Source organism: Gymnoscopelus microlampas (genome assembly GCF_963454915.1).
Source record: "Gymnoscopelus microlampas genome assembly, chromosome: 24".
NCBI classification, from domain to species: Eukaryota; Metazoa; Chordata; class Actinopteri; order Myctophiformes; family Myctophidae; genus Gymnoscopelus; species Gymnoscopelus microlampas.
The window spans coordinates 23,528,112-23,549,030 of record NC_139961.1 but is presented as its reverse complement, the minus strand read 5'-3'; the positions used below and the strand labels follow the sequence as shown (position 1 = coordinate 23,549,030).

Here is a 20,919-nt window from a genome sequence, read left to right as displayed (position 1 = left end):
ACACTCAGCTCCTTCAAAAAGGAGTGCATGCTAAGCAGTGTGCGTGTGTGTGTGTGCGTGCGTGCGTCTCTGTGTATGCGTCTCTGTCTGTCAGTCTGTGTGTGTGTGTGTGCGTGTGCGTGTGCGTGTGTGTGTGTGTGTGTGTGTGTGTGTGTGCTAGCGTGTGATGCCAGGCAGAACAAATTACAGTGCAAATTAGAGGACCATGCTAACTTAGGATGTGAATCCAGGGCAGCGTGGCACTTCCAAACCCACTCTGCACCAAACAGCTAATTAGCAAGCAATCAGAGTGTGTGTGTGTGTGTGTGTGTGTGTGTGTGTGTGTGTGTGTGTGTGTACTTGTATAACCATGCTTGTGAGGGCCAAATGTCCCCACAAGTATAGTAGAATGTCCGCTATTTTCAATGCCGTCCTACACTTTTGATATCCTCACAAGTATAGAAATAAAAATGTGCACGCGTGTGTGTGTGTGTGTTTGTCATCGTGCGCGAGCGCGTGTCCCTGCGTGCGTGCACGTGCTTTGAACACTGGCACCCTTTTCATGGCTGCGTTCGCTCGGCATTAGTAAGACAGGCAGCTTTGTGTTTGTGAGTGCCTTCCAAAACACGCTCTCTTATCACACGGCTCTGCTTGTGAGTTATGCATTCATTTGTCCCATTTCACAACCGTTTGAAGATTGTTTCTCAATTATGAGACACTTCAACACAATAGCAACCCCACTATTTCTTTAACAGCTCTCAACAGGGAAATCGACACTAATGGGAAACCGGGATGTATTTATGTCGTAACTTTAGGTCATTCCCGGTGATTTATTTTGTATGGTTTATGTGTAGTTCAATGATAATGCGCGATAATGCATTTGCGGGTCTGACCTAATTGTAAGTCTTTATTACAGCGATTTCTTTAAGCACTTGGACCCTATATTATACTTAGTCAAATGGACCTGAGTTGGCACTGTACTGTACTTGTGCGCACATGTTAATGTAATACACGCAAGCATGTTGCGCACCATAGGCGTTTCGATCAGGTTGGGGGAGAACCTTTAGGTGCTTTAAACGCAACTATAGTCCCTGCGCCCCTTTCAACAGAACAGAACGATGATAAACATCTACGTAAGCTCTGAGAACAAGTATCATCTTAACTGCGGTGGGGAACCGGGATAATTTGGTGGCGAATGTTGAAAACCTGGGTCATTTGAGTGTTTTAGAGATATTAATCAGGACTTGGGGACACCCAGTTTGAAACCGGGACAATCACGGTCAAATGGGGACGTCTGGTCACCCGTACGTCAAGAAAAATTAAGTGAGTGAGGCGTTGCTATGGATATACAGTACATGGCCTCAGGTCTTAATGGGTTAACCCATTAAGACCTGGAACTGTGTCATTTTTTGATTTGAGCTAAAAAGTATTATTTTACACTTTGGCTATTCAAAAATAGCAGATATACAAGCTCATAGCGCGGCACCGAGTGCCGCGCTACGAGCTTGTAGATCTGCTATTTTTGAAAAATCGTGAAAATGTGTGCAAATCTTTGAATATATATCTTTTTAAAGTGAACATTTGTAACTCAAATCTTTGCTTCTGGGGGGTCCCTGGAACAGGATATTTTGATGGGGGTCCGTGGCCAAATACATATCATTTTGGGGGTCCTTGACATGAAAAAGATTGAGCACCACTGATATAGAAACATACGTTTTTCAGAAAACTGTTGAGATTTAGGAGACGTGTAGAATCGGCTTCAGGTCTCAATGGGTTAAAATGGAGCTACATGCAGCAATACTGTCCTCCCCATTACTCAGCCAGCTATTCAGATCCCTGCCTGCATCCTTGCTCTCTCCAGGTATTCACATGCAGTGAGTGACTGGAAGAGGATGTCGGCGAGAACAAAACATCCTTTGTTACATGTGATTACTATGCTTGTTGTAAAAACAATGGCGGAAGCAGCCGCTTATGTTTAAAAGTTTCAGACCGACGAAGAAAACATTTTAATGATTGCCTGAGCTAGAGGAAGTTTAACTACAATTAAAAGTTAAATATAATCCCCCCCGAATCAGAGCTCGCTTGTGAAGTATTTTAATAATTATACGATTCAGATGTAAGAGGACAAAATGGTGGATTACACCAGGGGTTCTCAAAGTGAGGTCCGAGGATCCCCAGGGGTCCTTGAGGGGGTTCCAGGGAGTCCCCAGCAAAATGATTGTTAGGAACCAAATGGACCCTTACAGGTCTGTAACTCAGAGAGTTGTACAAATGGAACCAAATGGACCCTTACGGGTCCATTTGGTTCCATTTGTACAACTCTCTCAGAGTTATGGGGATCCATGGCCTAATGCATACTAAACTGAGGGTCAAAAAATATATTAAAAAACAAATTTAAAAAACTACCCTTATTTGGGGGAAAAAAACACCCTTTGTGTCCCAAACTTGAGGAGGCATATGGTATTTATTTTTCTCATGTTTGGCTAAGGCAGCGGTATAGCCAAACAAACAGACAAGAGAGGCAGAAAGACCCTCTTCCAGGCGGCTTGCTTCTAAGGACCATAGCATAAAAAAAAACAAGCTGCATGGACTCGCTACTCCTAGGTTTGTTCACACGGCAAAGAAGCAACAGATAAAGATGACTATATTTGGACTTACATCATAGCTACCGAGTAGCTACACCAACCCAATGTTCTACCAAAAGCTCAACATCATGTCTGTGTCCCAGACTCTGGGAGGGTTGGTTATAGCTAATGCTTATACTGTTTCTTTCTTCTTCCATAAATACCTCCTGGCCTGCAACTCTCGCAATCCATCTCTTTCAGCCAGCTATAGTTAGCAAGAGTATACGCGCTGAAAGACTGAGTCATCCTCTGTCAGTCAGAGTATCTCTCTTTCTCTCTCTCTCTCTCTCTCTCTCTAGTAATGTTTCTTAGCAGTTTCAGTATTGATGTCAAAGCACATTATGCCTAGGGTAAGAGGATAACCGCAATGTAAGAAAGCATTTATGCGCTTAAAACCGGGAACGCATCCGTGTCATTTTAGATGTCTTTGGCTATTCAAAAATAGCAAATCTACAAGCTCATAGCGCGGCACCGAGTGCCGCGCTACGAGCTTGTAGATCTGCTATTTTTGAAAAATCGTGAACATTTGTGCAAATCTTTGAATATATATCTTTTTTAAAGCGAACATTTGTAAAAGAGTTTGTTCCAGGGACCCCTAGAAGCAAAGGTTTGAGTTACAAATGTTCGCTAAAAATATATACATATTCAAAGATTTGTACAAGTGTTCCAAGATTTTTTCAAAAATAGCAGATATACAAGCTCATAGCGCGGCACTCGGTGCTGCGCTGTGAGCTCGTAGATCTGCTATTTTTGAATAGCGAAAGTATGAAATGATGGTTATAGCTCAAATCTAAAATGACACAGATGTGTTCCCGGATTGAAAGGGTTAAGGGAGATGCACAGAATTAAACGCACGCACGCACGCACACACACACACTCTACGCCCCCCCCGCCCTTTCCCTGCTCTTACCCCTGGGTGCAGTTGACGTGGCAAGGGTGGCACTCGTTGTTGGCCTTGGCGAACTTGAAGATGAAGCTGTTGGCGCCCTGCACGCCGTCGGGACACTTGTCCACGCAGTTGGGGCCGTCCTTGAAGTGGAGACACTTCACACACTGGTCAGGACCCTGGAGGAGACACGGGGGACAACAAGAAGGGCAGAGAGTTAGATAGATCAGTGTGTTCTCAAGCTTTTTCATGCCAACGAGCCCCAAATTGATATTAGTATTTGGCCGCAGAGCCCCCATCCATGCACAAGCACACATAGACATGAATGGGGGGGTTGAGCCCCTGCCCTTTTACCCGTCAGTAAAAAAGTGCCCTCTCCAGACAAAAAAAAAAAAAAAAAGGCCAGCGGAAATGGCAGTGAATGTATTGGATGCAGCTCAAAGTGAACTTTCCTCAGGTATCTAGTTTGTCGCCGTACGACCTTCCTAGCCCGTGTTATTAAAGAAAAGCAGGCGACTATGGCCAAAACTCAAGGTCCAATCTGCTCAGCTCAAAGCTTGTTGGATGCGTGACTTTGAGGACATTGGGCAACTTTTTGGGGGGGAGATTTTGGGGGTTTTCGGGCCTAAAAGTATGGTAATTGTTTGTAAAAAAAAAAAATCCAATAGGTGCCCTTTTGAAATTCCAGCCCCTGCCTCTCCAAATCCCTCTGCACATCCCCTGCCCCCATCTGAAGATGTTTTGTGCCAGGGACCATGAGAAAAATGGAAGTCCCGCAACCAGGGACCCCCAGAAGAGAAGATTTATGTAAAAATATATCTTTTTTTAAATATTCTAAAATGTTCGAACATTTTAGATATATCTTCGTGCCGCGCTGCGAGCTTGTACATCTGCTATTTTGAAATAGCCAATGTATAAATGGATAAAGTGGTTAAAATGATTGTGGTGCTACTTTAACTATCTTTAGCTGGGCAGACAGACAGACCCTCTTCTACACAGCTCGGCTCCGAGGAGCCATGTCGTTCACAACTCTCTCTAACACTCTCACAATTAGAACACTCTCTTGAAATTAAAAAAAAAGTTTATATGGTTAATATAACCTAAGTTTATATTAAGTTGATATGGAGATGCTCTATTGAGATGATATATTACAACGGGGAACTGTTAAGTTAATTAAGAGTAAACAATTGGCCGGTCATTTCTGCTCTATAGATCAATATGCTGTACATGAATTAAATATGACTAGAACACTAGATGTTGAATCATGAATATATTACCACATACATCTCTCTTGAGACGTCTTCTTCCGAGTACAAAAGCAATTTATTAGCCACATAATTTTATTCTACTGCCAGTGTGCCACCGTGCACCCACACATCACGTCCGTTCAGCTCACTGATGTGTCGGCATCAAAGCCTCCCAGAAACCGCAGTATAACAGTTAAGTTACAGCCCGTCGCCTGGTGGTCAAATCTGGGATTGCAAGACTTCCGCATTTAACCCATTCAATCAGGGAACACATCTACAAATACTCAGTGAGCTTGTAGATCGGCTACTTTTGGATAGCCGAAGTAAAAGATAGGATCAAAGTGGTGTTAGCTGTTTTTTTTTAAATATATTTTTGGGGGCTTTTTCTGCTTTACTGATAGATGGGGGGGTGACACACAGCAAAGGTCATCGGGATCGGGAGTCGAACCTGCGACACGCTGTCAAGCTGGATTACCAGCATATGTGGTATGCACCTGGACCGCTAGGCCAGCGGACACTCTGTGTAAACTGATTTTGTTCTATGGGCCATACGTATTTGGAACGGGGGAAACAAAACTATGGCCTAATGGAGGGAAGGCATGAGCGCAAAAGAGCCCGGAGCCTAGTCTGGTACGAGGCCTGTTAGAGCCGGCCGAATGCATAAGGAATCAACTCATGTCCGAGGGGTTGCCATGCACCCCCATGTGACGGACGGCCTGACAAGTAAGCGAGCGTGAACCCCACAACTCTCCACTCCATGAATAAGCAACACACACACACACATATATATATATACTGTACACACACACAAACAAACAGCAATCGATGCATAATTTGTGTGTGTGTGTGTGTGTGTGTGTGTCCGGTGTTTTTTTGACAGCAGGATGTGTTGCTAACGATGCGAACAGCAAGGTGATGGACAGCTACCTTCCCTCTCATAGATTCATACCGTCTATATTAATAAACATTATGTTCACGCCACGGGCACGCCACTGCATGTTTGTGTACATTTTGTGTACATTGTGTGACTGAACGTTATATTGCAGTGATGCTGCAAAAAACTGTAAGGACCCTCCATAACTCTGAGAGTGTACAAATGGAACCAAACGCGTTAGGTTCCATTTGTACACTCTCAGAGTTACAGACCCATAAGGGTCCATTTGGAACCCCCTTAAGGAACCCTGAGGGTCCCTGGACCTCACTTTGAGAACCACTGTTATAGAGTGACCTATGTTTTTTTATTAGGGGTGTCATAATTTTTCGAATACACGATGCAATTACAATCCAAGACGACTGCACTAGCGGCTATACCAGCGTTACAGTAGATTATCGAGTCTTCATTTGTAAATGAAAACTCTTATTTAAGTTATAAATAAGGGAAAATATGAGAATATTTAAACAACCCACATACTGTAAGCAGTTCAGAGCTTCATCAAAACTAGACTCTAGTCTATAATAATACGCTTGCACATTTACCACATGTTACACATTGGTTTTATGCCCTGACATTTTCACTAGAGGATTTTCAATCTTAACCAATTTTAGGGAGATTGAACTGGTTTAACCAAAAATATATAATAATAAAGTTTATTCATAAGAACACACACCAGACGATTCGGCAGATGCAAGACCACACACTTGGTGTGTGTGTGTACAGGTATATTAAACTTTTCCAGAAATGCAATTCCAGGGTATTGGGATGTCACAGAAACTAGCATGATCAAACGTGACTTCGGAGCAAAACGAACATGGAGCTTGCGTAATCAAACACGACTTCAGAGCAAACCATGGAGAGGCGAGGCGGACCGTCATCCTCAGCTGGGTGGACTTGTATTATGTTTTGCATCGAAAACCAGTCATGGCTGAACAGACAGCATGGCATCTATACCAGAGGTTCTCAAACAGTGTTGTCGGGCGGAAACCACTTATCTCTTCGGTCTCAAATATTTAAATGCTAATTCCCCCAGCGGGATTTTTTGAAGATATCTACAGATTAGGAGTTATGTGAGAAAACATATCGCTGATTTTTTTTTTTAAAACATGCAGCTGAGACTAGATGCATAATTTCTTATTTGTATGACACTTTACATAACATAGCTCCGGTCTCGACTGACTATATTAACACATTAACTGCTGGGAATTAAATAATTAATCAGCCGCTGCCAGCGTTTTTACAAATCTTTCAAGACCCACAGAGACGAGGGTCTCTTCTTTCATCCGGAAAAAAAAGAATTGTAACCGCGATCTTCCATTCTTTAGCTATCGGCAGTTGAATATAGCTTTTTTTCACCAAAAACGCAATTTGGAAAAGGAAATCAGAGATAAATGTATTTTTATAAATCTGATAACGTTAGACCGGACGGCTGGATTTTTTTTGCGGAAGAGCACCCTCTATCGTAGGTTACATTACTCAAAAGTAGAATTACACAAAATATTTTCCAGACATCTCACTCCAGTGTGATACAGGTGTAATTCAGCAGATGCAACTCTACTACATAGTGATGCCCTGTGCCCCAACCATAGCGTTAAAAATAATAGAGAGGGCACCCGAAATCCCCTCCCATCCACTTGCATTGAGTTGCTCACCCAGCGCATGAGGCGAATTCACCCCTTCTTCCGGGTTGGAAAATGTGATGGGGGTAGCCTATTTGGGGCCACTGTGACATGTTGTGCGTCACAGAGGTGACGCGTTTTGCGTCACAAAGGTGCTCAGCCCCGTGCACAAGCTCGTGCGCAAGCTTGTGAGTCGAGCCCATTGGTCGAAACCGTTTTCGCTCGTTCATGCAGCCCCAGCCTTTTTAAGCTGCAGTACCTATGAATGGCCAGCATGTCCAATGCGCTTCAATGCAAACACCGGTTTCTGGGGGCTTGGCTACAACCTAAAGAATTTCTGGATTGAGATATTCAGACTATTGAAGAAGCAGAGTCAGTGTTAGTCATCCTGGGAGTGTCGAAGCTATGAGTAACTCAACAACGCCTGCTGTCATACGGTCTTATCACTGCATACTAAATGGATTCTTTTGGAAGAGGTGCCCACACTCACAGTCAAGCTTTGGCTCAATGAGATGACAGAAACTCTGCACTTGGAAAGAATTAGATTCATACTCAAAGATAAACTTGAGGATTTTGAGAAGATTTGGAAGCCTTTACACTCCTTTGAGGGTGGACTCTTTTTGTTTTTGTTTGGGTTTGAGTGTACATATTTGGAATTTATAAAAGGCAGCCTTGCTTGTGAACCAGTTACGGGAATTCACCCCACACGTACAGTTTGTCTTTGTCTGTATTCATTTCATTATATCTGTTTATTTTGTGTGTATGTCTCCACTTTGACAAAAGGAAAATAGAGAAGCACTACAGTACATATTTGTTTGAATCGTAACTCTATATCTTTGCCCTGCGCTTCACAATAAAGATATTTGAAACATAAATATGTCTAAAAAGAACCACAAATAACACATATGGACACACAACATGGATCCAATATATCATTAGCAAAGATACATTCTAAACAAAGATGTAATACATAAATTTACATAGCTAACTTAACCCATTCAATTCGGGGAACGCATCTCACGTCATTTTAAGATGATAATTTGGCTATTCAAAAAATAGCAGATATACAAGCTCATAGCGCGTATATCTTGTATATCTACTATTTTTTTTTAAATCGTGAAAATGTGTGCAAATCTTTGAATATATATATATATATACAACTAAAAGGAAAAAACCTCCAAAAGAAGGGACCGCACAACTCCAGGACTGATTTTGCTTTCTTTATTTGCACAACGCGTTTCGCTTGTTTGCTTCTTCAGGTGCTATAGCACCTGAAGAGCGTTTCGCTTGTTTGCTTCTTCAGGTGCTATAGCACCTGAAGAAGCAAACAAGCGAAACGCGTTGTGCAAATAAAGAATGCAAAATCAGTCCTGGAGTTGTGCGGTCCCTTCTTTTGGAGGTTTTTTCCTTTTAGTTGTATACTTTTCTTGCACTGACCTGCACCTCCAGTCGAGGTCTTACAAAGATGTGCACGAGTCTTATTTAGCTTATATATATATATATATATATATATATATTTTTTTTTTAAAGCAAACTTTTGTAACTCAAATCTTTGCTTCTGGAGGTCCCTGGAACAAAATATTTTTGACAAATGTTCGCTTTAAAAAATATATGTATATATATTTCAAGATTTGCACACATTTTCACGATTTTTAAACAAAAAAAAAGCAGATTTACAAGCTCATGAGCTTGTAGATCAGGGTCAGATGTTAAGGTTTTGTAAACGGATCTCTTCTCTACCTCCTGCGCTGCTGCAGGAGAAGAACCCACCGCTCTACTTCACCATTCTGAGGTTCCATGGTTTTCACGCGGAACTTTACGCAATGCATGTTGGAGTTAAGCACATCCACAGTGTGTGAATGGCCAGAAACGGCCATTCAGGCACCCTGGGTATGCTGACGAAGAACACATGCTGTGTTTTTAAAGAGGAAGAGTGGTCAGTCCTTTTGCTTGTATTGAGCTGTAGGAAAGCTGAGAGGGGAAGGCATAGCAGGAGCACCATCAAAGCCATCAGCAAAACCAGAAACAGACAGATGCTTTTAAAATGTCGTCAAACAAACGCGTACCCCTGTACCTTTGTCTCACACTGTGTTCAAACCACTCACAGTATCAACTTTCAACGATGGATGTATTTTGTTCAGAAGGGGATCTCTGATAATGACATCAAAGAAAAGGACCCGCACACTGTCTGTCCTGATGATACTAACGTCCAAAACGTTGAATAAAGAGCAAAATGTTTTTGCAAGTTCCAGACAGTGTGCTGGTCCTTTTCTTTGATGCCATTATCAGAGATCCCCTCCTCACAGCTGGAAAGTCCTGGGTTCGATTCCCACCGGGGACGCTGTGGGCACTGGGGGCATGTCTTCTCCTCCCGCGGCATCAGCGCCCATACCCTAGGTGGGGTTGGCGAAAGGGCCTACTCTGTGTGGAGTTGTTCTCCCCGTGTCTCCTAGGGTAGTTAATAACCTCACAAAAACATGTAGTAATCCTGGTCGCTATACCGCCTCCCCCATGACAGCCGGGGCGCCTGATGGAGGGGAAGGGAACCGGTTGGAATAACGTGTTCCTTGCACGCGCTACGTCCTACCGGGGAAGGTGACAAGAAGGTCAGTTGGCTCTCATGCATTGAAGGAGGCATGAGCTCGGCCCTGGGCTCCCTAGGCTGGTGGGGGGAGTGTAGCGCCCAGGATCACTTAGATAATTGGCACCGGGTGAAAAAGGGTTACAAAATCGTGGGATAAAAACATTTATAGAAAAAAAAAGAGAACCCCTTCTGAACACATGCACTTTTTGTCCTATGCACCTGTCACCGTGCATCGGCCTTCTTCTAAAAAAGATGGACGTATTAAAAGCTCTCAACTTAACGATTAACCTTAGCAGTCGGTGGTAGTGTTGACTGAGGTGTGACTGACGTGTGGACATTGTTCCGTCTACTTAGCTGTGATTATGCTGTCTCTCAAGTTAAACACAGCGCTAAAGACCTATACCTGCCAGGGAGGGTGTATTTTGATAGGGGTCCCTGCTCCATCTCTCTATCAGCTAAGGCAAAGTGAAGGACCCCCAAATGTATATGTATTTGGCCACGGACCCCCGTCTGAAAATGTTTTGTGCCAGCGACCCCCAGAAGAGAAGATTTATGTAAAAACAATTATCGGAATTATTCAAAAGTTTCCAAACACATTTTTCAAAATGTGAGGTTGTACTGTAGATCTGCTATTTTTTTATTAGTTAATGATTGTTATGCTGTATTACAACATTTTGCTGGGGACCACCTGAAACCCCCTCAAGGACCTCTGGGAATACCTTCATACAAATGCATGCACGTGCACACATGTTTTATGTAATACGCCTTCCTGAACAACATGAATCCTGGCATCCCTATTCTGGGCAAGTCATAATAGGCGTTTGTGCACATGCACTGTAAGTGTGTGTGCGCGTGCGTGTGTGTGGCATTTTAAAGGGAAATTCTAACATTTGGCTAAAGGCCCTGATGTGAGACTCTTGACTTTATGGAAGGTCAGAAAGCAACTTTTGTTTGTGCGAGTGTGTGTGAGTTGAAACGTCTGTTTCTCTCTGTGTGTGTGTGTGTGTGTGTGTGTGTGTGTGTGTGTGTGTGTGTGTGTGTGTGTGTGTGTGTGTGTGTGTGTGTGTGTGTGTGTGTGTGTGTGTGTGTGTGTGCACTGCACTCACACACGCACGCACCACAAAAAAAACTCCATTCGTGCATGCAGTTTTTGGTGCGCGCTCACGCCCGCCCGCCTTAAGCATGCCTCCTGAAGCGTTGAGAGCAGTTTGTCATTAAACTCATTAACCTAGCTTTCTCCTTCGCTAACAGATTACCTAATATATCTTCTGAATTTCTCGCCCAAGAAGAGGGAAAAAATAGGAGTGGGGGGAAAAAAAATCCCTTTTCACTTTTAACACCTCATATAAGTCGGGAAGTCTTTTTATGACGCGCACAAACTCTCCCGCAGCACTGAGGACGTGGAGAGGGAAAAGTTTCAGCCATAAAATAAAAAAAGTGTGGTAAACTTCTCGTAAAGGAGAACGGCCAGTTAAGTGGCTCTCACCTGGCCGAGGCACGTGGTGGTACCGCCGCCGTCCATCTTGTCACACTGGCTGTCACACTCCAGACACACCGAGCCGTTGGAGAACTCACGCACCTCCCTGTCGGAGAGAGAGAGAGAGAGAGAGAGAGAGAGAGAGAGAGAGAGGAGGGGGGTGAGATGAGGATAGACCAAGAAGCTGGCTAGTTGAATACAAACATAGACTAGATTATAGACACGATAGATAGATAGATAACTGATTGATTGATTGATTGATTGAGGCCCAGGAAATTAACCCATTAAGGGTTAATTTCGCGATTATTATTATTATTTTTTCTAAATCCTAACAGTTTTTTGAAAAATATCTGAAAACATTTTTTTCAAGATTTTTCAAAAATAGCAGATCTACAAGCTCATAGCGCGGCACTCGGTGCCGCGCTATGAGCTTGTATATCTGCTATTTTTGAATAGCCAAAGAAATCTAAAGTGACACAGATGCATTCAAGGGCTTATATTAATGGGTGAAGACATTTTGTTTAAAATATTATACCAGGGGTAAACAAGAGAGATTGAGAGAAAGAACACAATAGTATACAATAAGTAATATGTATAATAGATTTGAGAGCAGAGTCACATTGAAATATTGATTAGTAGCCTCACAGAAACATCATTTGGTAGTGCTGCGGGGGGCGCAAAAGCGTGAACGTGCAAACCTGAGAAGAGGCTTAGAACTCAGTTCTTTCACAAAGCCCTCGGGCGACATTCCCCTGAACCTCCCTCCCTCCCTCCCTCCCTCCCCGTAAAACTGGCACACACAGGGCTGTAAGCAGGGGGGGGGGGGGGGGCATATACGTAGCGAGGCACACAGCGCCCCCGCTCACTACCCTGAGACTATTTGATCAAGTTAGGGGCTTAGCACGGTCAATACGCTGCCAGAGAGACACTGTGAATAATGAACAGCTTTTCAAATCACCGGCAAACACCAGGGGGACCCCCTACAGGAGGACGGGTGGGATTGGAGACGAGAAAGGAGAGACGGGGGCATGGGGGGGGGCAGGGGCGTTTCTAGGCAACCTAGGCAGTTGCCTAGGGCTTTTTTTTGGGTGGATATACAGAGGATTAGCCTGTCATGGCCAGACTAATATCACTGCATAGATATTAGTCTGGAATCTCTGCAAATTAAAAAAAATGCCCCCTGGTGATAAACCCGCCCCTATTTTTGCATACTGGGCCCTGATTGGTCCCTCACTACTACTTCGGAGGGAGTGAAATCCAATCACAACTGAGCGGCGCCAGACCAAATCTGCCGAGGGCAATTATTTTTGTAATGGCAGATTCGTCTGGTTTCCAGGCTAACAGAGGATAGGGTGCGAATTTAAAGATGTTTATACATGTACTGTAGGACATGGAACTTCAACTGGGGGTCCTCAGAGCTACTACAGTTTTTTAGTAGCCTGTTTTTACATTAACCACTTTGAGCCCTAGCATCCCTTTTCTGGGGAAACATTCACCAAAAATAGCCGATCTACAAGCTCTGCTATTTTCGCCGAAGATATTTGGTGTAGAGCAGACCAAGTATTTAGGGTTTAAGTAGTTAAATGTCTCTCCTCTAAGGGGTCCTTGTCCTGAAAAAATTGCGGTTGTAACAACAAAATGTAAGTGTAATTTCCCCTGAAGACGGCGATTTCTGGTTGGCTGCTGTTGCGGTTCTTGTATTCTTGAATTTGTTTTACTAAGGATAAGGTTAGAAATAAGGTTAGGGTTAGGCATAGTTTAACTGAGGTTAAGTTCAGGAATAATGTTAGGTTTAGGCATAGTTTACTGAGGTTACGTTTAGGAATACCAGGTAAATACAGTCGGATTTCCCCCGGGGCGACTGTGTTTTGGGGCGAGCGTATTCGGGAAGAAGTACTCAGATTTGTTTACTTAAGAAAAGGTAGCAATACCACAATGTGGAAAGTACAAAAAGTATAGGAATACTGGAAGTACCAAACGTGAAAAGTACTCATTATGATTGGCCTATTTTTTTATTGTTTTTTAAATGTGTCAAAACAGAGGGCAGGCGAACCTTGAAACTTGGAAGGCAAAAAGAAGGGTCTTTTTCATCTACGTTGTAATATAACTCTTAACTCCCTGGCTCAGTGTGTGTGTGTGTGTGTGTGTGTGTGTGTGTGTGTGTGTGTGTGTGTGTGTGTGTGTGTGTGTGTGTGTGTGTACGTCCTGATTTAGTGTGTAATATAATGCCTGCCGGCCCAGTGTTTTCTTCCATAGACAGGAGGTAAACAACGGAGGCTGGATATTGGAGTTTTTAGGCACCACCAGATTTAGTGAGAAGCCGCCCGGCGCCTCAGGCCACTGAAGCCTATTGAACCTATGTGTGCGAGGCCGTGTGCTTGTATGTTTACTCGCCTCTGCCTTCATTGATAGTCCACAGCGAAGACAGAATAGGAGAGGGACATGCAGCAAAGGTTCAGTCCGGCTCGGGAATCGAACCCCGGACCCACTGTCAGGCATCAAAGCCTACTGTATATGTGGTACGTGCCTTAACCGCTCGGCCGTCAGAGCCGTTCTTTTGACGTTTTTCATGGTTTTACGTATGGGCAGTGGTGGAAAGTAACAAAGTACATATACTCAAGTACTTCAGTACAACTCTGAGGTACTTTTACTTTACGTGTGTGTGTGTGTTCACTTTTCAATACTTCATACTTCTACTCCACCACATCTCAGAGGTAAATATTGTTTACTTTACTCTGTAGTTTTAGATTATTATTACAAAACATACTCTAACCAATTAAGCCCCATGTTGTACTTTGTCATATAGCAGATGTACAAGCTCAGAATGCTTTGTGATGTACAGTAGATCGGCTATTTTAGTGCTTTTAAATTGCGGTATTGCTACTTTTACTCAAGTAAAAAGTCTAAAAAACACATAGGTTTTTGTTTTCTCTCTGTCTTCGTGCCTGAGGGCCCACTGCATGTTCCTGAGACTGTGTGTGTGTGTGTGTGTGTGTGTGTGTGTGTGTGTGTGTGTGTGTGTGTGTGCCCGTCCCATCGACAGATTTTTGTGTTGTTTGTGTCCGCATCAGCACCTCATCCTCGCCTTTGAAGTGCACGTCTCCGGCGGTCGTCAATAACAACCGCCGCCCATCAAAAACACTTTTCACATCAGGGAGATCGATTGGCGCGCGCGTGCGGGCGCGCGCGCACACACCCACACACATACACACATACACACACACACGCGCCCTGTTACACTTTCTCACAATGAAAGAAAGTGTAAGCGGTCAATCGCATGAACTGTGGCATCCCTATTCCGGGGGTGAACGTTCGGAGAAAATAGCAGATCTACAAGCTCACAGAGGTTCTAATTTGGCTATTTTTGGCGCAGAGATTTGGTGTAAGGGGCAGAAAAGGAACCATCCAAGTAGGCTATACTGTAGAGCCTATCTATTATACACACCATCGTGACGTGTTATGAGCTTGTAGATCTGCTATTTTCAAATAGCCACAGTATGAATTGGGTTAACGTGGTTAAACTGATTTTGGTGCTATATCAACACATTTTGCTGGGGACCCCCTGGAACCCCCTGAAGGACCCCACTGGGGGTCCCCGGACCCCACTTTGAGAACCGCTGAGCTACACTGTGCGTGTACGTGCACGCGTGGTGGCGCCCGCTAGGGTGCGTTCAAGAACGCTTTCCTTTGGAGCATTTTCTTTTTTTCATGCAATCTCGTACTGAAAAATGTGACATCTTATCATTCAGTGTGATTTTCATGCCGTTTGATGTGTAATGAATCTCGAAAGAAAAGCCCTCAAACTTTGTGGCTGTAAAAGTTGTAAAAAGCTGTACCAAAAAAAAACAGATTTTGGTTCTCGGTTTCCAACTGTGTCACATTAAAAGGGTATCGCAGATGAAATTGGAATCAAAGGACCAACATCGCAAGAAAAAAAGATCCCAATTTCACTACTTTTATGTCGCTGGCTTTTTTTTTGGGAGGGTATATCAGTTATTGGCTATTACTGCTCCCAGTAGGGGATCTCAGACATATTGTATATTCATCCAAAAATACCTCTCAGGGTGCCCTTTTATAAATAACATTTCAGATCGATGGAGAGGAACCCCACGGTACCTCCAACAAACCCCACAGAGAACGTTGTCGTTGCTATCCTTTTAAACTCCCTGCATGCCCCCACCTCTCTTCTCCTTTCTTTTTCGCTTGTTCCAAAATAAATGAGATTTCTCTTCGGGGAGGAGTGCTGTCCAGGGGAATCCTTTGGAGAGACGCGCAGGTGGGGGTGCTGGAGAAATATCCCTCGTGTTGCACGAGGGGGAAATAAAATAGAAATATATAATATATTGACGCTGTCAGGTAGCCTGTCCAAAACCGTTAGTTTTCAGAACCTGCATTCCAATGGATCCAATGTAGTTACTATTTTGGTCACAAGCTCTTGATCTCTATAATACCCTCAGACCAGTGGTGTAAAGTAACTAAGCACACTTACTCATTTACTTACGTACAATTTTGAGGTATGTTTTACTTATATACTTATGTATATCCAATTCTCTGTACTTCTACTTCTACTCCACTGCATCTCAGAGGCAAATGTTTTACTTTTACTCCACTACAATTATTTGAAAACTTTAGTTACTACTTACTTTGGAGATATACATGTATTACATTATAAAACATACATTATTAACCACTTTAGCCCTATTGTATACCTAGGATATTTGAAAGTAGCTGATCTACAAGCTCACAACGCGTCGCGATGCGACGCGTTGTGAGCTTGTAGATCTGCTACTTTCAAACATTTTAGTACTTTTACTTTTGGTACTTTAAGAACATTTTGATGCCAATACCTTTGTACTTTTACTCAAGTAAATGTTTAATTCCGGACTTTTACTTGTAACAGTACTTCTACATTGCAGTATTGATACATATGGAGATACAAGGTTTCTTCGTGACAGCAACAACATATATATATATATATATATATAATTACAATAATATATGGAGGAAAGCTCGGTATAGAGACAAAGACCTTGGACTGCGGCGGTCTCCGGGGTCATTTCCATTCCGCACACAGACGGTTCTTCCTGATTGGCTCCCTTCACGGCCGGGCCGTGTGCGCCCGTATACGCCGGTCCTCCGGGGTTGGACTGATGGGGGATTAGGCCTATTTTAGCAAGGAATTTAAGCAGGGGCCGCGCGCCGTTCAAGCCCTCCTCCCACCCGCGTTTAAAATCGGGCCAACCCACAAGAGCAACTTTTTAATTAACCCATTTAGACCGGGAACGCAGTTGTGTGTCATTTTTAAGATTTCTTTGGGCTATTCGAAAATAGCAGATATACAAGCTCATAGCGCGGCACCGAGTGCCGCGCTATGAGCTTGTAGATTTGCAATTTCTTTGAAAAATTGTGAAAAAAATTGAAAATCTTACGTATTTTTCAAAGTGAGTTTTTTTAACTCTGTTACAACTTCTGGGGGGTCCCTGGAACTAAATATTTTGAGATGGGGGTCCACGACCAAATACAATTTTCAAAAAAACTTTTAGGATTTAGAAGACATTTTTAGAATCCCCTGAAGCAAAACATTTTAGTTACAAATGTTCACTTTAAAAAATATATATATTCCAAGACATGACAAAAAATGAAAAATAAATGACACAGATGCGTTCCCGGTCTCAATGGCTTAAACACTTTCAAACGCACGCCTAATCTCCCCCCCTTTCTTTTCTTTATTCCTTTTCTTTTATTCAGCAGACAGTGGGGGGGAACTGGAGGGAATTAGCTCCGTCCCTCATTAAAGAATGGAGACGTACAATAAGGGCGCGCTCGGGCGATCCGAAAGGTTTAAAAACCATTAACCTGGAAACATACATAATGAGGCGCTCGGGCGGGGATTGTCACGATGCTGCACAATGGGCTGGAGGTCAAAGGCAAATATCAACGGTCACGCCGCCGCGACCTCACATACAGTACACGGGCGGACCTTTTAATCCAAAACAGGGGACAATGGCGGGGAGACACACACACACACACGCGGCCCGGCATTAAAAAATAAACACTTTCAAGGGAAACCCTTCCTGATGCATTTCGTATGCTAGCGGCAGGTAAGTGCATTTTGCGATACTTTAAACTTCTACTCTATACAGGACTTTGTCGATCTGCAATTTTCTGATGCTGGGCAGGTGTTTATGACAGACCATCCCAGTAACCACCAGGGGGCGTACAAGGTCCGATCCCTGTCTGTGTGCGGCAAGCCCTGGCGGGCGCAAAAGAACAAAAGAACGGTATGCCTGCATCGCCACTGTGAAACATGTTCTTGTACAAACACGTTTTATTTTATTTTTTTGTGCTGTGGTGACTATTATAGAAACATAAGTGTCCATGTATTTTTCTTCTCTTTTTTTGTAAATGAATGCCTTTGATCTACAAGCTCAAAACGTGTCGCAATGCGACGCGTTTTGAGCTTGTAGCACGCAGTGCTGTTGGACTGACTGTGTTTACCACGCGCACGCCGGTGGTGCTAGAGCGAGCAGCCTTGTGCCGGCCACGTGCTCGCTTTCCCCCCGCTCGTCGTCTTCAAAGGCCTCCGCTGCGAGCACTCCCCTCCACCCCCCCCCCCCCACCCCCGGCAAAACTTCAAAGCCCCCCGCGCTCCCCACAAACCAAACCAACGCTGGGGGAAGGAGGACCAACGGAAAAACGAGTCAACATGACCGAGGGTTTGCTGTTGCTCGCTCTCGAACGAACCCTCCATCTCACATTCTCTCTCTCTCTCCCCCATACTACTTCCCCCCCTCCCTTAGGGGGAAAGAAAAAAAAAACACACACACACACACACACAAAATAATAAAACAGCACAGACCTGTGGAAGATGTATTTATCTCCCAGGCAGATGCCACAGGAGCGGTCCTGTTTTTCAGCGCGTCGACATTGTCATTCACGGCGTCACCGAGCGTTTGTTTCGTGAGTACCATTGGGGAGGCGATGGAACCAGGGACTACAAAGCCATATACTATAGGGGTGTCACGATTCACTTACCTCACGATTCGATTCAAAATCGATTCCTAGGGTGCCGATTCGATTAAAATTGCGATTCTGCGATTAATTGATATTCGATTCGATTCTGCGATTTATTGCGATTTTCTAGGGTGCCGATTCGATTAAAATTGCGATTCTGCGATTTATTGCGATTTTCTAGGGTGCCGATTCGATTAAAATTGCGATTCTGCGATTAATTGATATTCGATTCTGCGATTTATTGCGATTTTATAAAAAAAAAAAAAAAAATTAAAAAAAAAAAAAAAAAAAAAAAATATTTAAAAAAAAAAAAAAATCGATTTTAATATTTTGAATCGATTTTTAAAATCGTGGCATTAAGAATCGCGATTTATTCATGAATCGATTTTTTTTGACAGCCCTAATATACTACACCCGCCCCAAGAGAATTCGCGGCGGGCTTTTTCATGTACAGTATAGCTCTCCCCTGGCATGAAGCAACCACCTGAATGCAATTATATACACCTTCAGAACAAGGAACCAACAGTGTTTGGCGCGTGTAATGATGAATGTCGGTCAACTTCCTTGTTCGGCGCGGTAAATAAACACCCGTCTTACTTCAATAGAACCTCAAGCTCAGTGGCCTTTGTGGTTAAGAGTGTCCGCCCTGCGATTGAGAGGTCAGGGTTCGAATCCCCGGGCGGGTCATAACAAAGACCGTTAAAAATGGGACTCAATGGCTGCCTGCTTGGCACTCAAGCAGGCAGGGGTTGGATCGGGGGTCCCTGCGACATGCTAGCGTCATGTCCAGGGGGAAGTACTTGTACATCATGGCTGGGGAATGGATTTTGTACATGCAGCCGCCTCACTCTACAGAAACAGGAGATAGGCTCCTGCCCTATGGGCCACATGGTCCGGCAAGGCTTACTTACTTACAGTACTTACTTAAATAGGCTGCCATGCTTAAGTGTGGTATGAGAATTGAAGGAAGCGGTAATGAATGGAGAGCCTACACATTTGAATTAGCTTGTATAGGGAACTAATGAACTGAGAGGCTGGGGTGACTAGCCAACCTGTATCTGGGTACATAAATGGCATTTATATAGTGCCTTTCTGCTAAGTCAGTGGTTTTCAACCAGTGGTCCGGGGACCACCAGTGGTCCTTGAGGGGGTTCCAGGTGGTCCCCAGCTAAATGATGGAGAGTTGGTAACCAAATGCAACCGATTGCTGTGAAACTTTGTACGCACATTCCCACTAGGCCAAGGATGAAATGCCACACTTTTCACATTGGCCCATTATAGCGCCACCAGGAGGCCGATTTTTGCAAAACACTTTTTTTTCCCAAGACTGAATTCCGAACATTGCTGGCCCACAATAACTTACCTGGCCTGGCGGAGGCCTGTGCTCCGAGGAGCACTTTTTCTTGCTTGTAAAGCGACTTTGACTACTTAGAAAAGCGCTACACAAATAATGCAAATTATATTGTTATTATCATTACTCAGACAACAATGTCTTCTGTTTGTTTGGTGACAACCTTCATTGATGCCATTTTGAAGATCTTTGAGTAAAGGATTGTTGACAACAAACAACTGATTTCTCCTCATTATGTGTTGTACTAGCACCATGGTGGTGGTCCTTCAGGGGGGCCCAGATGGTCCCCAGATAAATGAGGGGTAGTTTAATTGAACTATAATTCAATTCACTTGAAATGTTTATAATGCTAATCATATACAGTATGAGTGAATATTATAAACAACATGTTACAAAATCCCCACTATGCAGATTTAATTGAAACAAACTTGTCCTTTCATATCAGGATCCCTATGACAGAATCATTTAAAAATGGCTGTTTCATAGCCTAATGAAACTCAATTTGGAAAGTTTGACCCCTGCAACTTGTGTCTAGGACATGGTCCTAGACACAAGCGCCACAATGTAACTTTTCTTTATGAATGCATTTTTTTATGAATAAAATGTAATTTTGTCCAATCTGAATGGTAGAGTATGTTAATACAATATAACTTATACAATTGGGGTGGTTGTATTTCGTCTCCCTGCTCTTCTATTGAGAAACTTGTGTCAAAGGTCATGTCTCACCTAGACAGGATCTGACAGAATGTTTTACCTTATGGTCAAGATTCAATGTATCCCCTGAGCAAGCAGGCAGGCTCTATTAGCTCAATGGTAAAAATGTCAGCACTTGGACAGGAAACGGGTTCAAATCCGGTGCTGAAGTGCTGAAATATTTAGCACTGAGCCAATACCAAGCCTGCCTGCTTGCTCAGTGGAGAAGTTATATTTTGACCTTCGGGCAGTACCAAACCCTACCACAGGATCTAAAGTTCTCAATAGAAGGGAAGGGAGACCAAATACAACCACCAAAGGCATGTTAGTTATATTATCTTTAAAATACATCTATATAGTTATATTATTGGATGGTTGGTTATACAGGATGACCATTTTGAATGTTTTTTCATTTTCATTTTTTTCATTTGCAGTCAAGACACTGCTGCAAGAACCCAAATGCAGGTAAATGTAATGTTGGTGAGTAAAGGAGATACTCTGGGCGGTATGC

At 43.4% G+C, this 20,919-nt stretch overlaps 1 protein-coding gene across 1 annotated transcript in view; it reads right to left on the bottom strand.

Moving 5' to 3' along the window:
* The window catches only part of LOC311040606 (receptor tyrosine-protein kinase erbB-4-like), a gene marked incomplete at its 3' end in the record, with an annotated part of 466,936 nt that overhangs the window by 99,471 nt on the left and 346,546 nt on the right, over positions 1-20,919 (bottom strand). The window contains exons 14-15 of the mRNA XM_084050936.1: positions 11,360-11,456; positions 3,514-3,668 (exon numbers count right to left, since the gene is read on the bottom strand). Of these exons, the coding sequence (XP_083907062.1) occupies positions 3,514-3,668; positions 11,360-11,456 (252 nt within the window). The remainder of the gene's footprint in view (positions 1-3,513; positions 3,669-11,359; positions 11,457-20,919) is intronic.